A 19,755-nucleotide genomic window follows, 5' to 3' on the forward strand; every position below is an offset into this window, starting at 1 on the left:
TTTAACAGCCTAAAATAAAATCTGGAGCCATACCATCTCAGATGTTGAGAATATCTGAAACTGATCAACACATTTTCAGGGCCTGGAGTATTTGTGGTAGATCATCTCTGTCTCTGTATTGTCTCAGGCCATTTGAATGCCTGCTTGTGTAAATGGAAAGAATTCCTTTCTTTAAACCTCTGAAAGAAATTCACATACCAGTGAACCAACAGCACTTTGGAAAGCTGAGCATACACTAAAGCTTATGACTCTGTAGACCCACATGATAGGTACGGCTTAGCCAATATCCTCTTAGTTATGTTAAACCTTTGAATTGTTTTATCCCAGCAGAAGGGAAAGTACCATTTCAATTGCCATCTACAAGCAGGAGAGAAAAACTGCTTATAATGCTTTGCCCTACTCAGCAGTACTGGTAACACAAGGGGGACTTTTAATGCAAAGTCTTGTTCAGGTTTTGGTTCTTACCCTTGCCCAACATCCTTCCCAAGGTAAACTGCTGTTCCTGGATTAGGACATCTTTGAGTTTTGTCTTCAGCTCATCACTGATCCCCACACTCTCCACTGGAAAAAAGGAAAGGAAGGGTCAAATAAGGGATAATTAAATGTTCTATTACAACATCAAGAGCTCCCTGTTTGTCCTTCCTCCTAACCTCCACCTCCAATCCCATTCCCCTAATGCACACAGGAAAACACTAAAGAGGCAGAGCTCCCCTCCACGTCCTCTAGCCTCACCACAGATAAGAGGCCAATTTCAACCACAAGAAAATGTCTCTTTCAGTACCAACAGTATTGAAAGGCAGATGCTGCCATAACACCAGCTTTAACCACACCATGAGCAACTAGAATACAGAACTGCTGTAAATAACTGAGGAGACAGAATCGAGCCAGAAGGGATTGGAGAGACACAGGCTCAACAGTTTCATGTAAGTTGACAGAGCTGCACGAGTTTTCAGTGACTGGCCCTCAGATTATTTTAAATACAGTACAAGTCTCACAGTACCTGACTGAATGGGTAACATACTATCCAACAGCTCATGGTCACTAGATCAATGGAGAGATCTCTAAACATAGGAGAACAAAGTCAAAGACAGCAGGAGTATCACCCTAACCCACCATGCAGCACTGCTATGAAGAGTCATGCCCTCACTGAACCAGGAGACAGAAGTGGATCATTGTAACTCTGAACACTCCTGGGACTCAATCTCCTATTTGAGAACTTACCAATTCTTGGCCTCCCAGGACTGATCAGTTGGTTCATGCTTGCAGTACTGTTCAGCAGACTGAGTTTAAATTGTACTGCTAATATTATTAAGTCATGTCCATCTCACTATTACATTGCATTAGAGTCAAAAGAGTCCCTGTAGTGTGACATTGGGGCAAGGGAGTGCTGAATTTATGCCTTGCACTAAAATATACTATGATAGCAGCTGTAAATGGCAATCAAATGGCGCTATGTATCTGGTAGGGCAATGGCAATTCTGGCCATTCACCTCTGTCAACCACAGTTCAAATGCAACATGATGGCTTCAGTCTAAGCTGTAATGGATATCCATCCACGCGGCAGTTCAGCCTTATGAGAGGTCACTTCCCAGGGCTAGATAACAGAAGGATTTAGCACACACTAGCTATGAGAACTTTTAGAAGAATCACACCTACCATCCACCCACAGAGTGCCTGAGCCTCACTGTGAATTAATCTCATGTTGTTTGTTTAAAAATATCAGTTCTAGGCAAAACAGAGACACAACACAGTACATGCATGAACATGGCTTCTCAGGCAGAGTAACTCAGGCCATTTTACTCACATGTTGCTTCAATGAGCTCTGGGCCCTCCCTGTTGAAAGACCTGGCAGCTCTGAAATGGACTGCTGGATCCCCTCTGCCAACTACGCTGCCGAAGGCATGGCTAGAAGGCAAAAAAGACACACAGGCCCATGATGACATGGGCCATTCACTGCTAAAAGGGTGTGATGTACTATGGATGATTGTTCTCCACTTGCTGAATAAATAATACACACTATGTTTTGTTTAAAAGGGTGTAGCTTGTCAGTGGAAAGTGGGAACTGTCTTGCTGGTGCACTCTGTAGAGGGTGGGATCCTTCAGAAGCAGGGCAATGATTAAAAGACTCCTCTGGGAGTACCTGGGAGAAGCTGCAGGCTGGGGCAGGTTGCAAGAGCTGCGTAAGCAGGGAAGCAGCTGCAAGAGGAGGTCAAGGAGACTCTGGAAAGAAGGGGAGCCTTGCTTGCAGCAGAGAAACCCACAGCTACGCTTCAAAGGGGATGGAAGGAGATCGTCCTGGGGTCTGAAGGATTCTGGGCAGTCAGGGAAATTACAAACATTGCTAGATTGAAAAGCAGCAAGGGATAAAGGACCCAACCCATGAGAAAATAAGGCAAGATTCATTTGCAGGTCTTTCTTCATTGAATTGCTTATGCAGCAGTGCTAAGTACTTAAAGAGTTACACTGATCTAATTTATATTTCTGTGTTCTAATAAAGCCCAGTCATTAAGGCATCAATTCTACTGCTTTTCGGTCTTCTCAATTTGAAGAAAAGGTAGGGCACTTTCCTGCCAGACTCTAACACAGGGTCACCCCCCTTATTTGTGAAGAGCTATCCAAAGAAGGGACAAGAAACACTTAATCCACAACATTTCTTGAAAAAATAGTGAATCAGAACCCATATTGGAGGAGAAAGTGATGACCTCTCTAACTGCTCCATAGAGAATCTCTCTTACCCAAACCGAGTTTCCTTTCTTCTCTTTCGAAGGAGAATAAGAGCCAGGGCAACAGCTGTGACCAGAGCTGTGAGAATGCCTAACGCCACAGGAACCCAGGATGTCCCGTAAGGAGGTTGTCTCTGGCCACCTAGATGGAGGAGAAAACACCAGTCAGGAAGTAGAAGACTGTCAATGGTAAATAAACTGTACTGGGATATTTCTTCTTTTTGCTGTTCAACAGAAAAGCCATCCTGCTGGATTTGGCCTGCACAGTGGATCATTGTGCACTAGAACTTGGCATAAACAGCTACTCAGCCAACCATCAGAAAACTACCTGTTTAACAGAGCAAAGGCAGAGCAGATGCATCCAGCCATCAGACACTATTCTCAGTTTCGAGCACCAAAGTAAAAGATGCTGCTCCAGATTATACTACTTTACATGAGATCATAATCTGGGGCACTTTCAGGTAGAGTCTCAAGACAAAAACATTGCATTTTTCATGCAGGTTTCATTCTGCCCTATTCGAGGCAGTCAGGGGAGTCTTGACAGGTGAAACAGCTACACAGTGCTGCCCGACTCCCACCCAGATAACGTTTTGAAAGACAATAGCTCCTGATGGCAATTTGTTGAAAATATTTACATTTCCCCTCTCACCTCTCTCACAAAGAGAAGCACCCTGTGGCACGTGGCTGTAGATTCTCAACGTTGTAGGACCTACCAGAGAGGGGCTGATATTTTAAAAGTCCCCAAAGAGTCAAGAAGGAAATTACCCAACATTCAGGTTCCAATTCCAGTCTAATATCTGCTTCCAAAACATATATATTTTTGACTGCAAACTCTTATCTGCAGAAGAAATCAAGATGTTGCCAATCTGAGTAAGCTACCAGGGAAGGAAAATACTACAGCAATATAGTTTTGAAGAAATAAATGTTATCTATGCTTGGCAAACAACAGAAAAATTAATCCGATTCCCTGAGAGATGACTTCTCCTCCAAATAAAATTGCTAAAGATTAAATGTCAATTTGAATGGATTTATTAAAATTTAGGATAGCCCTCATACCTCCAAATTGTTTAAGAACAAAGAATAGGTAACAGGTCCCAAAGTATTTCCTTCATCATGGCACTTGCTTGGTCACCTTCAACAGTTGACTATGCTTCACCAGAAACTAAGGAAGACTCATCTTTGAGGGTGCAAGTAATCCATGTGATCATTGAAACAGGTATCAGGTTAATGGGCTGAGTTTTGGAGGAGCTTCCGCTTAGACGTATGCTGGGTGACAAGGGGTCAGATATTCTTGCTGGAAAAGCTCTGGCTGGCAAAGGGCTTCTAAGGCTTGACTACTAGTTGCATTTTCAAGTCGTATCATCCAAGTTTTTAAGGAAGCATTATTAGTCTAGACAGGTAAAACTTAAGGTAATAAATACATACGTACTGGAGTCCACTAAGGAAGCAAACAGTACTTCTCCTCTTGCAAAAAATTATCAGAGTAGTAGCGCCCATTCATCAGCATTCTTATCTCTTCCCACCCAGGTTTTACAGGCCCTGCATACTTTTTGCTGTGCCTTTTGACCTGGCCTTTGAGGCTGCCAGTGAGGACAGAGAGGGATCAGAAACAGCAGTGCAACCAAAATACAATGAAAGGTAACTCCAACCCTCTCCACAATTCCCCAGCCAACTTGGGCTGTTCCTGCCAAACAATTAGGAGAGAAATAGTTAACAGCACTGATGTAAAACGTCCTCTCTGATAGTTAATGATAAGCTTCCCTTCCCCCTACAGTGAGACAAACCTCTTTCAGACTGTTTTTCCAGTCTCTGCTAGCTGGCCTGGTGAGATAGCAGGGATTTAGGTCACTTTTGGGGGTGGGGAGGCGGGGTTCGCCCTCCAAAAGGAGGATGGATGAAAAACAAAACAAAACAATTCTCCCTCTCTCTAAACCGCTGGGAATCAGGAGCCCAACTAATGCCACCCACAATTTCTAACAGGCACGTCAGAAGTGGAGCTGAATGCTGAAATCTACTGCTCCTCTTCCTCTGCCCGACAGTTCACTGCTTCCCACTCTTTCCCCAAACTAGAGAGGATGGCTTGCAGCCCAAGTAAGGACCGAGTTTCCTCTCCTCCCCCAGCTCTGTTTTTCTCTCATCTTTTGTGCTCCTCCCTTCCAACAACATATGCCTTAAGACTGCACAAAGCAGACAGAAGACAGTATTATTAGATGAGCTTAAATGAGTATTTAGGAGCACTTTTGATGATGAGAGAACCTTTTTTATTTCTGCAGTGGTTCTTTTATCTCAAGGTGTACAAAAAACATAATTCGAGAGTCCTCTCCTGCATATGATCACAAAAATTACAGATAGAAAAAAATTCATTAGACCATTCAGTTCTCCCAGAAATTTGCTTCTGTAAATGTTAAAATAATCTTTTTAATAGTGCACAAGATCTCTGCATATGCAGGGTGGAGCTCCTACTAGCTTGCTGTGATGACAAATAAGACTTAAAGTTTATATAGGCTTAGTCATCCTTACTGCTGCACTGGGAGCTGATCAGAAACCACCCCTGGCTTTTCTCACATAAAGCAACCAGTGCCAGCCTGCTATTTTAGGAAAGGAAGCAACTTATATTTTATACTAGGCCTGAAACAAAGCCACAGTCTTTCTGCAGCTCTGCTGTTTAAGGCCTGTCAGCTTTTCCACAGTGAACCTTTATTTCCAGGCTGTTATGCCTGCGAACAAGCGTATGTGTTTTCAGTCAGTGTTTGGCTAAAACAACCATCATTCCTGACACTACTTTTCTGAAGTGGTTTGTAAATAAAAGCAAGCATTTTGTGCTGTCAGGATTGCCCTATTCCAGCTCCCTATAAAATGTAAGCCCTATACATTCCCTGGAGCTTCTTGCCAGTGTTGGCCATTTTCCAGAGAGATTTTCTAGTCCTTTCAGGTACTTTTCTTCTGACTTTGGGTGTCACAGATAATACCTATGCAAAAAGCAGGAGAAACACATTGATTGGGGGGATGCCCATCCTCAAGCAGAGCCAACTCTGGACCTCTGCACCACTTTATTCTGCTTTAAACAAGTTGGGGACTTTGATCCTACAATGACTGTGAGCTCACACATAACTATCACTAGTGACTTCATCACAAGAAGCGGGTGGCCAAAGGGCCTTTCTGAGTAACTCACTCATCAAAACCAGCATTAGACACACTACTGCAGTTTGGGCTGCATTCTCTCCCAGCTACTCTGCCGTTCTCCCCCACCTCCTGCTGTCCCGGGAACCCAGCTGAGGTTCCCCTTGCCACCCCCAAGCATGGAGGGATCAGTAGGAATCAATGTCCACACGATTCTCCAAAAGACATGCAGGGTAGCAGGAAAGCAGCAGTAGATGCATCAGCACTGGAGGGCAGCGATTGCTTCCTACCCGCAACAGTGGCTGGGGGCAGAACCCCAGGAGATCTGGGATTTTTGCAGACTTGCATCTCACTGCCTTCTCATCTCTAGTCTATATTTTGCTTCTGAACTTCTTTCTCTCAGTTGTTTTTCAGTTTTCTTCACAATCAGTATTCTTCTCTCCCTTCCAGTCATCTCCCTATATGCTGTCCTGCACTTCTCTTTAGCCAGACTCCTATTTCCCATTCACTGTGAAGTTCCAGGGGCAAGTAAATTAACATAGATGGACCTAACTGCCCTATTAACCAGGACTGCTCTCCACACCTGCATGTTCTTCCTTCCCAACATACCCTTCTGTGTGGTCCAAATTGTACAGTATGGCTTCTGTACCATCATTTCACACTTACACTAGCAGTTTGGCTTTTCCATTGAGAACGCTACACTGGTTTAACATAAACACTTTAGTAAAACCATTGCAAAAAGATGTATGGCGATGGTTTAAATAAGGCTCAGCTTAAACTAGTCAGGAATGACTTCAAATTAAGCCAAAGAAGAAAATGTACATTAGAAGACTTTTCTGTCACATCTACTCTTGTAAATGTGTGTAGCTTAAGCCCAAATGATGGATATCAAGCCTTCATTTGCATCTTTTATATTGCATACTCCTTATCCTGTTCTGCACTAAATACAGCAAAAGTCTGTTAAAGAAGACACAGCAGTGGCTAGAAGCTGTTTTGTTTATACTAGCTCTTCAAATACTATTTAATTTTCATCCTACTTGATGAAATGTATTGTTGTATAAAGCCGCACGGCTCAGTCAGATGTAAGTGCTGAAAGGAGCAGACTTGGAGGAATACAGCAGTCCCACCACTTCTGACTTTTTTTCCCAAGGTGATGGGCAGGCAGTGGAAACTCACCCATGACCTCCTGGGCTTCAAGCAGGAAGAGTTCACTCCAGGGCCCACAGCCTGCAGAGTTCAGCACGCACACCCTGATGATCAGGTCTTTGAGAGGATTCCACATTGTAAGATTAGCTTTTGTCTCCTGTACGATCATCTCCCCCTGAAAGCGAATAGCAACACATGATAAATTGTCTTAAAAGGCATCTAGTATAGAACATCACTTTAAAACTAAAACAAATCAGTACTGTGCATTTCATTGGTGCTGAAGAACGGGTTGGGAGTTTTGACTCCTGGGTTCTAGTCTCAGCTTTGCCACTAACTTGGGGTGTCGTCTTGGGTTTGTCTTCTCAAACATTGCTAATAGCTTCCCAGGGCATAGGGAAGATATAAGGTTTAATTTCCTGTTTTGAGATCCTTCCATGAAAGTTGCTATAGAAGGGGGTTTTTTGTGTGTTAAAATACACAATTCCTTCTTCTGTTTTAAACTCAAAGATACTCTAACATACTGCAAAGCATCTAGCAGTTTTAATCCAAAGGAAGAGCCTGCCTGTTTTAACTTGTCAGCCAAATCTCAAACTGCTGCTGAAATGTATGGCCAACTTTTACTTAGGAGAACGAAGCCAACATTTTCAGTAATTTGGGGGATCTTCTTGATACACGTCATTTGCAATAAACTCATGAAGATTTGGTTGCCGCTGCTGACAATGTAAATTCAATGGGAATTTACAATGGGAGTCAACGAGGCTGACCTAGTATGAAATGGGTCATGCATGAAAGGAAGTCCCTTTTCCCTCTGGCTATCTGTTATTACAGGCTTGTTCATCATTAATAATCACCAGTGAAATTTAAGAAGTGAGAAACCATAAGAAATAATGCTGTGAACTTCAAAGGCAGATACTTGTGAAAGGTCAATACTGAAGATCAAACGAAAGGCCTTCTCCCCTGACAGAGTCCCTTTAAGCTCCTTCCATACTGTAAATGAAATAAATGAATCCACAACATTTTATTGTGGTTTATAGTATAACTCATGCACTCATTAAATACACCTGTGCTGCTAGGATTTGAAAACACAAGTCTAAGTCACAGCAGAAAGAAGGCGCAGATCTTGCCACGCTGTCTGAGCAGCTGTTGAGACAGAACTTGAAAGAGGGAGGAATGAACTGAATTCTCCCTCCGTTGTCCTTGTTCTACAAGGAGCAGCTGGGAACTGATCTGTCTGCAGATGAACATTGAAGTAAAGGATTTTAGATGTGCAAAGAATGCGGAACTGGGCCCAAACATCTGAAGCCAGAACATTTACACAAAAGCAATGCCAGGAACCTAGCCCCCTGGTCTCGGTAGGGGATGAAGGACCCAGCACCTATTAGATTTAATCTGTACATTCTCCACTTCTGTGTCCAGTCGCTCAGCTCCCCTCGGGATCTGTTACCTGAGTTACATTATCCTGACTCCACTCCAGCCTGTATCCCAGGACATTTTCTTTCAGCATGTCTGGAGCCACACCTTCCCACTCCAAAATCAGACCAGGCTCCTTTTGGATAATATGGATATTTTGTGGGGTGCTGCTTGGAGCTGAAGGCAGAGGACAGAACACAATCACTCAGTGCAGCAAAGTAAGGTACTATCCACACTTAAAATCACTGAAAAGACAACTTCACTCTCTTTCCTGAGATCAACCAGAGAGAGTGCAAGAGGAGAAAACAACTTCTGCAAGCCATCGATCACCATGCTTCCTTCAAGTGGAGAAGATAAGGTTAAGCCAGTATCTCTTGTTTCACTGTTATCCCTTATTCCCAAGACTCCAAGAATCTCAGAGACCCAATGGGATATATGCACAGCACACACAAGCCCCGTGGCTGGATCAACTTCTGTCTTACACATCATGCTGTTAACCACATTTGACTACAGATTACTATTTTATTTTACCGAAGGTAAAACAGAAAACAGAACAAAACACGTCCAATTCATTCATGGGACAACTCCACAGGTATCTCTGTTGAGATACCCCAGGAATGAAATATCAAGATGCTTTTGATCCAACTGATTGGTTTTAGGTCCTAAGTAGAGTTGATAACTTCAATGTCTTTACTTACAAAATTCTAAAATTTGTTCTGGAAGCCACTGGGGAAGAATAAATGTGAAAGGACAACGCCCCATTCCCAGCTTCGTCCACAGTAAGAGAAATAAGAATGGCAGGGTGTTAGGAGAATCTTATAGTGGACAAGCAATCCGACAGCGCCATGTCTGACCATGCAAGTGCAACAGAACTTACATTTGTGAATTCGCAAATTTATGAAGTTTATCATCAGCTGTTTGTCAGCTTTAGAACTGCTTTCCTGCTCGTCTGCTATGTGCTTACCAAGCTCCAGGGTCTGGAAGTACACGCGGTCTGTGAAAGGGGAGCTGCCCATCTCATTGCTGCAGCGCACGCGGACACTGTAGTTAGTGGAATGCTTCAGGCCTTGCACGCCATAGGCAAAGGGGGGCACCGGGGCAACCTCTGTGGAGACTTCCCAGCCTTCTGGTGACTCTGCCACCTGGGCCAAGAGCGAAAGGGAGCAGGCTGTTACCATTAGCCATATGAATAACAAGTCCACAATTGTTTCACAGTTAGCTCAGGAACATGCAGAAACAGATATGGCACTGGTGGTGTTTAAAATGCTGGAAAGGGAGTTGTCAAAATAAGAATCACAAGCTATGCCTTTATTTCGTTTAAGTGACATCTCTCTTCTAGCTTTGGCAGTACAGTGATTTTCTATCAGCTGAAAGGTTAGTTCCATATTTTAAAACATTTCCTTACCTATGTTGCAAATTCTACACTATTATTCCCTTAGGGAAAAAAAAAAAGTACTTGTTGCTCTGAGTGTTGGCTGTTTGCTTCTGAGGCTTGTCTGAGCTTGGGCAATGAAAATTGTTAGATCAGCTTCCCTGTTGCCTATTGTCATCTTTTTCTGAACTCCTTTTTCAGAAGTTTGTATATTTGTACAGTCTTGCAGTGGATTACAGACACAGCAGATACAGGCAGTTTGGTTCACCCAAACGGTTTCAAATTAAACTGAAAAGAAACTTGCTATCACTCCCGCAACTCTTCTTTTTTAAACCTGAACTTTTAAGTGACATGAACGTTAAGTTAAATCTGATCTCACTATGTGCTTTTAATGCACAGACAGGTTCAGTGTTCCACCTCCTTTTGTACTGACAATAGCAATAGTCTCCTGCATAGCTGCCAGGCTCAGCCCTTCTCTCTTCTCAAGTGCATATGAAAGAGCAGAGCTGGGAGTGAAGGCAAGGTGTACTGACAAAGTGAAACAATCTCATGGACTTTCTATTCTCTAAGACTATAGCAGTCTTTCTATCCTCCTTCTGCTCATTCTCACACAAACTTTGGCACGCTGATTAATTTGACTAATAAAAAGGAAGATCTCAAGTTTCCTAATGGAAGGACATATTGTTCTCATTGTCAATCAGTGTCATCCAAAGCAGGCAAAAAGCAATCAGACCTTAGCGTACAACTCTGTCACTTTGATAATGCATTTCTGTCAAGAATCTTGTATCTTCCCCCCTTATTCCCTGGAATACAGCTTGCGTGAAAGGTGAGTAAACACGGTGACTTTCTACCCTGTCCCTCTCAGAGGTAATCTGCCTATCTAAACCTGTGCTGCCCTGGGGCACCACTGCAATTGCTGAGTGCCAAGGAACCAGAGCCAAGCCTCACCCCCATCCCCTTGGCTTTCTGCGGGCTCCTAGAAGTACAATCACTCTCTCACTGGGCGCTAGGAGTGTGTGCATTTTCACATGGAAATGTGGGTCAATGGCTCTCACAGAATCAGAGCCATGGGAGAAACAGTGAAGATGAACCGTGGCATTTAAGCTGCCAAAGACCACTACAGGAAACACAGCTTTCTGTCAGTGGAGGATCAGCGCCAAGTTAACCTGCTCCCAGATCCAAACACAGGCACTTCGTCCTCTCCAAATGGAACAAAAAAGTCTGTGAAGCTTAGAAAGCGGGGAGAGACTGCTGAGTGGGCAGAATCTGAGCTGCTCTGATTCAGCCTCTTTTGCATCTGTCCCTTCCCCCCTCCTCCCCCCCCCCCAAAAAAAGTATGAGGAGGAGCTCAAAACACAAGGGATTAGCGTTGCTGAAGCTGAAGAGCATGACAACCAGAGAGAATAGGCTGTTCCAACTGGAGCTAACTCGGCATTGTGAAACAGAGGAAGAAAACCATTTTGAACAGCAAATGAACAGAAGCAGCAACAAAAAACAGAGACATGGCCAGCTATATTCAGGCATTCTTTCTGCCAGAGAGTTAAATCAGGAAGATAGTTTCCTTTACTTATGAAAGGGAATAAACATCAGAGCATGAAATCTCTGGTTTCCTCCTCACTTCTCAAAATAAAAGAGGAGAGCAAGTAAATTAGCTTGTCTGCTTCCAGTATATTTTCTGCTCCTTCCTCGTCTACACAGTTGGCAATACCCCATAGAAATTCCACTCCTGCTCACATTAGTGCTGTAATCAGGTAGGGAAAGCAAAGGGGCCCACTATTTGCACCTGACAGATAAACCCATGGGGAATGTGCCTGGCTTTCCTTGCTCCACTTGCTTCAGAAATCACCATTTCTTTTTGTCACTCAGGTTCAAGCTGTTGGTCCGATTTTAGTTAAGTGCGTAATGCGAGAAACAAACTTTGCCTGAAGTTGGACCCGTATCATTGTTTCTAGGAACCTAAATAAGTGTTGCATTTTTTCAGAGATGCTGAGCACTCAGCACCAGTTGGAGCTAAAGGACACCCTTGAATTTTTTGGGCAGAGTTGGTCTTGCGTAATGTAAAACCCAATCAAGATTTAGAGGCAGGGCTCTAAAACATGCAAATATGCCTGACTTTGTCTCCAAAGAGCTCAACTTATCTTCTGCTCCATCACCCCCACCTTTCCTGTATCATGCCCTCTAGTCTCAAGGTCCTCATCCCCCATGCTCATTAGTATAGTCGGATCTCAGCATTTCCTCTGGCATTGCAAAGCACAGGGCTGAGATGGCACAAGAGTCGCAGGTGACTGCACTGCCCTGGAACAAGTTACCTTGGGCAGTTGCTCCAAGTCAACAGAACGTGTGATCGCACTGCAGCCACGCAAAGTCACTTCCCATAGAGTGACGTGCTTCATATGTGCTGCCACATGAGACTCTGTGTGGGAGCAGCTGCCATGGAGCAAGTGATGTGATATCTTGCTGGGAGGGAGAATCAGGCCAGTCTCAAATGCTTAGCTGGGCAGCTCATGCTCTAAGCTGGCTCTGCTGTTTGGCACCTGCACATGCCCTATGCTGCATCTTGTTAAGTTTCCATGTTTTAAAACTGTGGAATGAGAATTTGAATGCTGCTACAAAGTGGTTAAGAGAGTGACAGACAGCTCAAGCAGTGCAGTGGTCAGGGTCACTCTCCCTGCAGGGCAAGGGCAGTGTAGAGGGCCTGTACCTGAAGAGTGCAGGAGTGGAGGGGAGAGCGGCCATCGAATCCCGGCACCCACACTACACTGGCGTTGCTGCTGGTGACTTGGCTTACAGTTAGGTTGAGAGGCGAGAGAGGCATGGCTATAAAAGAAACAAAGAAGCTTTTCAGCATACACAGAAGGCAGCAGGTATTCATGTGGAAATGGACAGAGGCTTGAGGCTAGAAATTGTGACAGAACTGGTGCAATATAACACCTTTAGAGAGCGTCCCTGAGTGTTGCGAAGGAAACTATTATCATAACATTGAACAAGCTGTTTGCATCCATTCTTCAGTTCAGCATACTTGCTTGTTACATACAGACAGCAGTTGATCTCTTTGATAGCAGTGCTGGTGTGTGATGTTTGCACCTTCACCATTCAACCGTCTTCCCTACCTCCTCCATTGCGATGCATAACTCAGCCTTGCTGACATGACTGTCCATGGACCTAATTGTGAACTAAACTAGGGTTTCAAAATCCCTCCCCTGGCTCTCCATCCAGCCCCCAAAACAGCTCTGCCAGCACAAATCGAAGGGTAGTTTACTGTAGCAACCAGAATACCTTCCAATTGGATTTGCAGCTAACCACTTCGGACTGTGAAACTGCTGCCTCCAGGTGTCCATAACAAACATTTTGGGACAGAGCCTGGATTAAAAACTCTGCTTTCTCCAGGCTGAAGATTAATTCAGAAAGCATTTTTGATTTTCTAGAGGGGGAATTTGATGCAAAGGGAGTGTAAATTACATAACTGGTATCACACTACAAATTAATGGCAGTCAGGAACAAAACCAAGATGCCCAGACTGGCCATTTAATCAGATGTTCGCGCTTCCTACTGCCACAGAGCAGCACCAAGCGCTGCTCCTCTGCTCTCACTCTGATCAGGTACCTCCATCTCTTCAGGGGTCATTAGGATTTTGTCGTATTAATCCAATCTCCTTGACTCACTGTTCGAATCCCACAACGCAGCCCTTTGCTCTATTTCCTCCCACTGTAACTCTGCACAGTTACTCTGTATTTTCCTGACACACTCCTCTTCTCACCACCCCTTTTTCACTCCTGAATCTCTATTTGCATTTAGTCCACCTCACTCTTGAAAAAATTACCAGCTTCATGAATACCACCACCCTCTCCCCTGATCTCTGGTTCTTTTTTAGTGTGCGTACGTAGGTAGGTAGCTAGGGGTAGGCGTAGGGGTGTGTGTGTGGGGGGGGGTGTGGGGGTGTGTGTGTAGGGGGCGGACCACTGGTCCAGGATAGGAGAGGTGCAACGAGTTCCCTGCCTTTCAGTGAAAGGTCTCTGTGAATTAACATAGACCTTTCTTTTTTTTCTTTTTCTTTTCTATTTCTTTCCATTTTGATTTTGGGTACTTAGGTTGGTAAGCTCTTTGGAGAAACCCCCCTGTTTTTAAGTTTACTTTCACAGCTACACTAACTTGAATATCATGGAAACATTGCCCCTAATGTAAGTCTTGTGCAAACATACCCACAGCTTCTGAGTTTAGTGACAGGTTCTCTTCAACACTGGATGGCAAGCCCAAATGAGGTATAGGCTATAATGCCCATGAGAACAAATAATCAACTGCTAACACATCCACTCTGTAATGCACACAGCCCCTAAAGAGGGCTAGTCTGCTAGCACCTTCCCACAATTTTGCTGTATGTAGAAGGAACAGACACTTTCCAGCACCCAATGGGGAAATAAGTTCTCAGTGTCTGTGTTTTCTGCTGTGCTGTGAAACATGGGATATGACCGTAGAAGTCTTAGGCACACGCACAAAGCAGAGCAAAGCCAGTCTGAAAACAGCAGCTGGAGTGTTAAGATAATCTGAGTTAACTTCCTGCATGTTTGTGGAGTGCCTGGAACAACGGGGCTTTGTACACAACTGGGGACTGTGGACTACAATAACAGTAATTTTCTGCTTGGAGTACACCCAGCACATTGTGGACACTACAGAGAATAGATAATGAACAACAACAGCAGCAAATCTGAAGAAATGTTAATAGTTTAAAAGTGTCCTAGCAAAAATATTTGCCTCTGAAAACACAGAAGAAACAAATTGTTTAATAAATTGTAGAAAGACTTCAGAGTCCTCATTAGCACATGAATCTGTGTAAGAGAAGAAGGCCCTGATCATGCATGTACAGACAGCTACTCCCAAGAATAATTCCACTGAAGTCCCCATATGTTTACAGGATCAAGGACTAAATGACCATTATCTGGGCCAGCTCCTGTTTCCAGTGATGTCCTCACTGGCAGCTTTGCTTTAATTTTAACAGGCGTTATACTGGATCTCCAAGCTTCTGTTCTTTAAAAGAGCATCCTCACTTCCCTAAGTTTATAACTACTGTTTTAAACATATCTTTGAGGTATTACAGTTAGAACCTATATAACTACAGCACAGGACTTGCTATTTAAAAGCCTGGTTTTTTAATCTCTAGGAGATGTCAGATACTGATGTGACATTTGGCAAATCATTTAACCTCACTCTCTTCAGCTTTAAAACGGGAACGATGTGTCTCTCTCAAGTGGGTTGTGTGGATTCATTAGCTATGATTGACCTGGAAGCATTTGGAGCATTTTTGGCTAAAAGTAATTTCTAGGAAATACAAGAGAATTCTGAGGCCTTTGTCCCATTATCTTATTAATGGTTAAAAATCTGTGTTAACATTAAAGAAAAAAACTTGTTTATGCTAAATGTTATTTCTGATTATGGATTGGTGAGAATTTAAAGCATAACAGCTTTGTGAACTAAACTCTATCCCAGAATAAAAATATCCATAGAAGATATATTCCACAGTAACTAATTCCCCTGCGTAGACCAGCCTTTAAGGCAGCAACTTGAAGTGTTTTTAAATTAAGTTATAAATGATATACTAATCCAGTGTATTACATTCTTGGCATGGCAGTAACCACAATGTTTGTCCTGAAGAAAAATACACCCTAGAAATGGTAGATCTACACCTGGATTTTAAACAATATTTTAATGCATAATTAGCTAATACGACTGTAAGTTCTGGTACAGACATAAATGCTGGTTCTTTTTCAGGCTGAGCAATAAGCTACCACTTGGAACAAATGATTTTTGTGACATGTCTCTCCTAGAACTGATAATCATGTCATGTAATGCACATTAAAGCACGACTAAGAATTCAAATGCAGAAGCATCCCAACATGAAGAGGAAGGGAAGCACTGACTGTTCTGATTATCCCACTGTTTAGTCACCTCACCGAGCAGAGGAAACGCGACATTGGCTCAGCGGCTCAGAGTGGCAGCTGCTCATACAAGGGCTAGGAATTATTTGTTTTCAATGAGTTTCTAAAGGGCAAAGAACAACAAAAAAATCCATAAAAACAGCATGGATGGGTGGATTTTACTGGCCACTGCTGATCAACTTTCCTGTCTGTTTTCAGCATCTCATGTGATGCCAGTAGAATCAAGTAGATATAATGGCCTCTTTAGCTCTAACAAGACTCATCTATCTCCAAGAAGGAAAGATTTCCCCAGCTACTGTATAGATCATATCCAGCGACATCTCTCATGAACAATTTTACTGCTCTGACTCTCTTCTTTTCGAGGAAAATTTGTTATTTGACATCATGTTTCCATTCCTGAATCAGATGTGTTTTATTTTCAACAACCAATTTCACCGCAGGGATACGGCCCTGCATAGCAAGCAGGGAGCAGCCATTAGAGCACGATGCATTGTTTTGGCTGAACCAGTGCTATTCACAGGCAGCTCTGAGACAGCCCCTGCATTAAGGAGCCTTCCTTTCCCTCCCCATAAGGCAAATCCCTCCTCCCTTGCCCATGCTCTTGCACTCTCTCACCTTTAATCTGAACAGTGGCTGTCCGAGATGAAGATAATCCCTTTACGTTGTGAGCTTCGCAGGAGAAAACTGTGCTTTGATTAATACCTGGAGATTAGCCAAGAAAAGGAAAAGAAACACAAACAGCTATGTAATCCAGCTTCAAACCTTCAGCAGAATTTCAATTATGTATGACACCCAGCTCATGCCATACAGGCAATTGGAGGGCTGAGCAGAGTGCCAATCAAAGGCACATGGATTTGAATGTAATTAATGTGCCAACTACATTTTTAATGGAGAGAATGTGCTGGTGTAGGAGAGCTTCCATCAGAGCTTCAGAAAGCACTGAAAAAGAAAGATGAATCTGGCAGAAGAGTAGATCAGAGTGCTTGGTTAGTGGATGTCCATTTCTCATTACTGCACAACTCAGCCTCCACCTTGTTTTTTGGTGGTCATTGCACCCCATTTTGGTGAGCTCCCTCAGAGCAAGTATTATGCTGCACCACGTATTTATACAGTGCCTGTATAAATAAATGGGGTTTATATATCCCAGACACCAGCCTGCCACCTGAGCACCACCACAACCTGAGCAACAACCATCCTCTAACTGGGCTATGAACCCAGGTGAGGTTCCAAGTAGAGGCTGCACATTTCAAGGTAATGCCCACACATCCTTTGCCTTGCATTTGATTTTTGCAAACACACAATGGAAGTAAAAGTAAAATGCTACTGTATCAGCATGGAGGAACCTTCTAGGGATTAACACCACAAGGGAGGGTTATACTTCCTGTCTCCAGTGAGCATCTGCCATCTCACAGAGCCTGACCATGGCATCATACTGATGTCTGGCTGCTCCAAGATGCAAATTGGTATTGGTAATTAATCAGAATAGAGGCACATTTGCAAAGCTGCCTGGAGAAGCGTGTCCAGCATCTGTCTTCACTCTACTTGGCCCTCAGTTGCTTTATGAAGCTCTATCTGAGAAAAAGCGACAGGAAACACTAGCTGGGCATGCAGTTTAGGAGGGAAAACCTTTCTCAAAACTGCATGAAGGAGACTGCACAGTGTCTGTCTTTGCCACTTGATTCATCTTCCAAGGGCCTTAGACTGATAGCATTGCAAAAAAGGTGTAGTGAAGAGAGGAGGGTCTGCTACAAAGCGAGAGCAAAACATTTTAGCTTCTTCCGCTTGCCCCAGTAAACCAGAGGAAGAAGCAGGCCAGCTGGCTGAAGGCGAGGCAGCAGAGCGGAGGAGCACCTGACATGCTAGGCACACTTCCCAAAGACTGAACCAAACACAATCCTGTCCCGAAGAAGATGCAAAATACACTATACACCAAGATCCCCTTGCACCCCCGGCACCATTTGTCAGCACTACTTTCCAAATGCAACAATCCTTTTACCAAACCAACTGCTTGCTGAACCTTTCAAACATTTTCTTACTAGCCAGTGCTTTGTCATTATTTTCTTCAGAATTTGATAGTTTCTTTTGCCAGCAATGACTGTTTTCTTACCAACAGGCTTTTTTGACATGCTTTGGCAATCTGACCACAGTTTGTGCCCCACTATATGTTCTGTGTTGCAAAGACAAGATCCACCCAAAGGAAATCCCAAAGAACACTACAGAGATAATTTTCTAAGCATTTCAGAATGGAGTTTCAAGTCAAGAAGATTATTAACTTTGTAATCTTCCTCCTGGTTAAAAAAAAGACACAAAATGTGAGCACCTCAGTGCATTACAGCTGTGCACTCTTCTGCATAATGGAGGTTAGGTAGCTTAGATCTGTCAGCACCTAACTTCCTATCCGCTGAGGCTGTGTGCAAAAAGAAGAGGCATGAATTCCCTTGCAGCCAAGAAATAGCTAGACACATTCCAGTTTAACTCTCAGAACAATGTTAAACTTAATGAGCAAGGTCTCCTGTGGGTTCGGAGTGACAGAGAAAAGGGCAAAGAAAGGTGCTGGTGAAAAATATATATAATAGCAATTCACTTTAAGAGTCTTTGTCAGGTCCCCATATCACTGCCCCACAATAACAAAAGTTCTACGAGGCACCATGGGATGAGCTCAGTGGAGGAAGAGAGACCTTTCCTTATTGTCTTTCCCTTCTTGATTATCAATGTGTTCTGCTTCCGTTTCAGCTGGCAGATTATATCATAAGCGAGCAATTTTCATTTCCAACTTGGAACAGCATAGCGTGGCAACACAAGAGAGGGAGCAGATGATAAAACCAGTGCAAATCATAAACCAAGTTTTGTTTTACATATAAATTAGGTTCTAAGGGAAGGCTTAATGGAATTGGATGGCTCAAGGGATGGCCGAAGATGTACAGAAACAAACTCCCCCTGGGTCTAAGTGCATTAACACTGATGAAGAGGCCCCGGAGATGAATCTGAGTCATAAAACCTTTTCTTTCTAAACTGCTAGTTCAACTTCGGCTTGAGGCTGCTGAGAATAATAAAACAGCAGCAGAGAGAAGCATCATCATGTAGCTGTTGGACAATAAACTAGAATTAAGTTACCTTTAGGAGGTAACTACAAGAATAGGGGCAATCAGGTCCTGGTAGGTATGCATCTCCCTTCTCCAAGAACAGCCTTGAAGAGAGGCACAATGATGTACTGGCTCCTGAGTTCTTCAGCAGACGCTGCCACAGAAAGCGGTCTTACCACTATGCATCTAATGCCCACTCTGGAGCAAACTCAGGTCTCTGAGGCTATCAACTAGCACACTTCAGCATCAATACAACCACACTAGAAGTGTCAAACAATTACATGAGGCAATCAGGTTTAATAAGAGCATCCAGCAAGCCTGCAAGAACAGAGGAGAGGGAAGAGAGAGGAAAGAGGGGAAAGCAGCATGTGTCATGGCTGTGCACGGAAGGAAGAAGTGGCATCTGTTACAAGTGCAGACTTTGAGATTCCTAAGCCAAATGTCACCAGCAGAATCATTCAAGAAAACAAAAACACCTTCCATGAGGCAGAGCAACACAAGACAAAGCAACCATGCATCTCTCCAGCAGCAGCTTTACCACAGTGCCAGCCCCACCCAGGCTCTGAAGAGCTTGTGCTCCGCAGGACAGCATGCAACAAACCAGTAAATGGTCACTCCTCGAGGTGACCTGATTTTGTATGTGATTGTAATCTCGCAGCCTTCAGTGTAAAGCTAAAGACCATCTCACACTACGTGGCCACCCAGTGTCCCTGGGCAGGTACTGAACTGAGACTGTCTCTCCTCCTCTCCTTCGCAGTCCTGATACTCCAAGCGATCTTCTGCATTGGCAGCAGCCTTACCTGACACATTTAGGATGGAGGGGGAGATGTCTGGAAGCCCCACTCTAGAGTCTCCCATCCACCAGACAATTGTCACTGGCTCAGGGGGACCAACAGCAGCACAGGCCATATGAAATGGGGCATTAGGGGACACGGACACATCCTCAGGCTCCACAGTAAAGTAGGGCACAC

General features: G+C 43.7%; 1 protein-coding gene across 8 annotated transcripts in view; it reads right to left on the reverse strand.

Annotated features, from left to right (window-relative positions):
* Positions 1–19,755, reverse strand: part of TYRO3 (TYRO3 protein tyrosine kinase) — a 43,851-nt gene that overhangs the window by 13,324 nt on the left and 10,772 nt on the right. For 5 of the 8 annotated variants that reach the window (XM_026095700.2, XM_026095702.2, XM_064512613.1 and 2 more), the window contains 9 exons: positions 19,585–19,755; positions 16,317–16,403; positions 12,473–12,588; positions 9,364–9,541; positions 8,434–8,576; positions 7,020–7,164; positions 2,736–2,865; positions 1,805–1,905; positions 466–561 (listed from right to left, as the gene is read on the reverse strand). In XM_026095700.2, the coding sequence (XP_025951485.1) occupies positions 466–561; positions 1,805–1,905; positions 2,736–2,865; positions 7,020–7,164; positions 8,434–8,576; positions 9,364–9,541; positions 12,473–12,588; positions 16,317–16,403; positions 19,585–19,755 (1,167 nt within the window). The remainder of the gene's footprint in view (positions 1–465; positions 562–1,804; positions 1,906–2,735; positions 2,866–7,019; positions 7,165–8,433; positions 8,577–9,363; positions 9,542–12,472; positions 12,589–16,316; positions 16,404–19,584) is intronic. The other 3 variants (XM_026095701.2, XM_064512614.1, XM_026095705.1) reach the window with 1 other exon arrangement.

Source organism: Dromaius novaehollandiae, chromosome 5 (assembly GCF_036370855.1).
Source record: "Dromaius novaehollandiae isolate bDroNov1 chromosome 5, bDroNov1.hap1, whole genome shotgun sequence".
Taxonomy (NCBI): Eukaryota; Metazoa; Chordata; class Aves; order Casuariiformes; family Dromaiidae; genus Dromaius; species Dromaius novaehollandiae.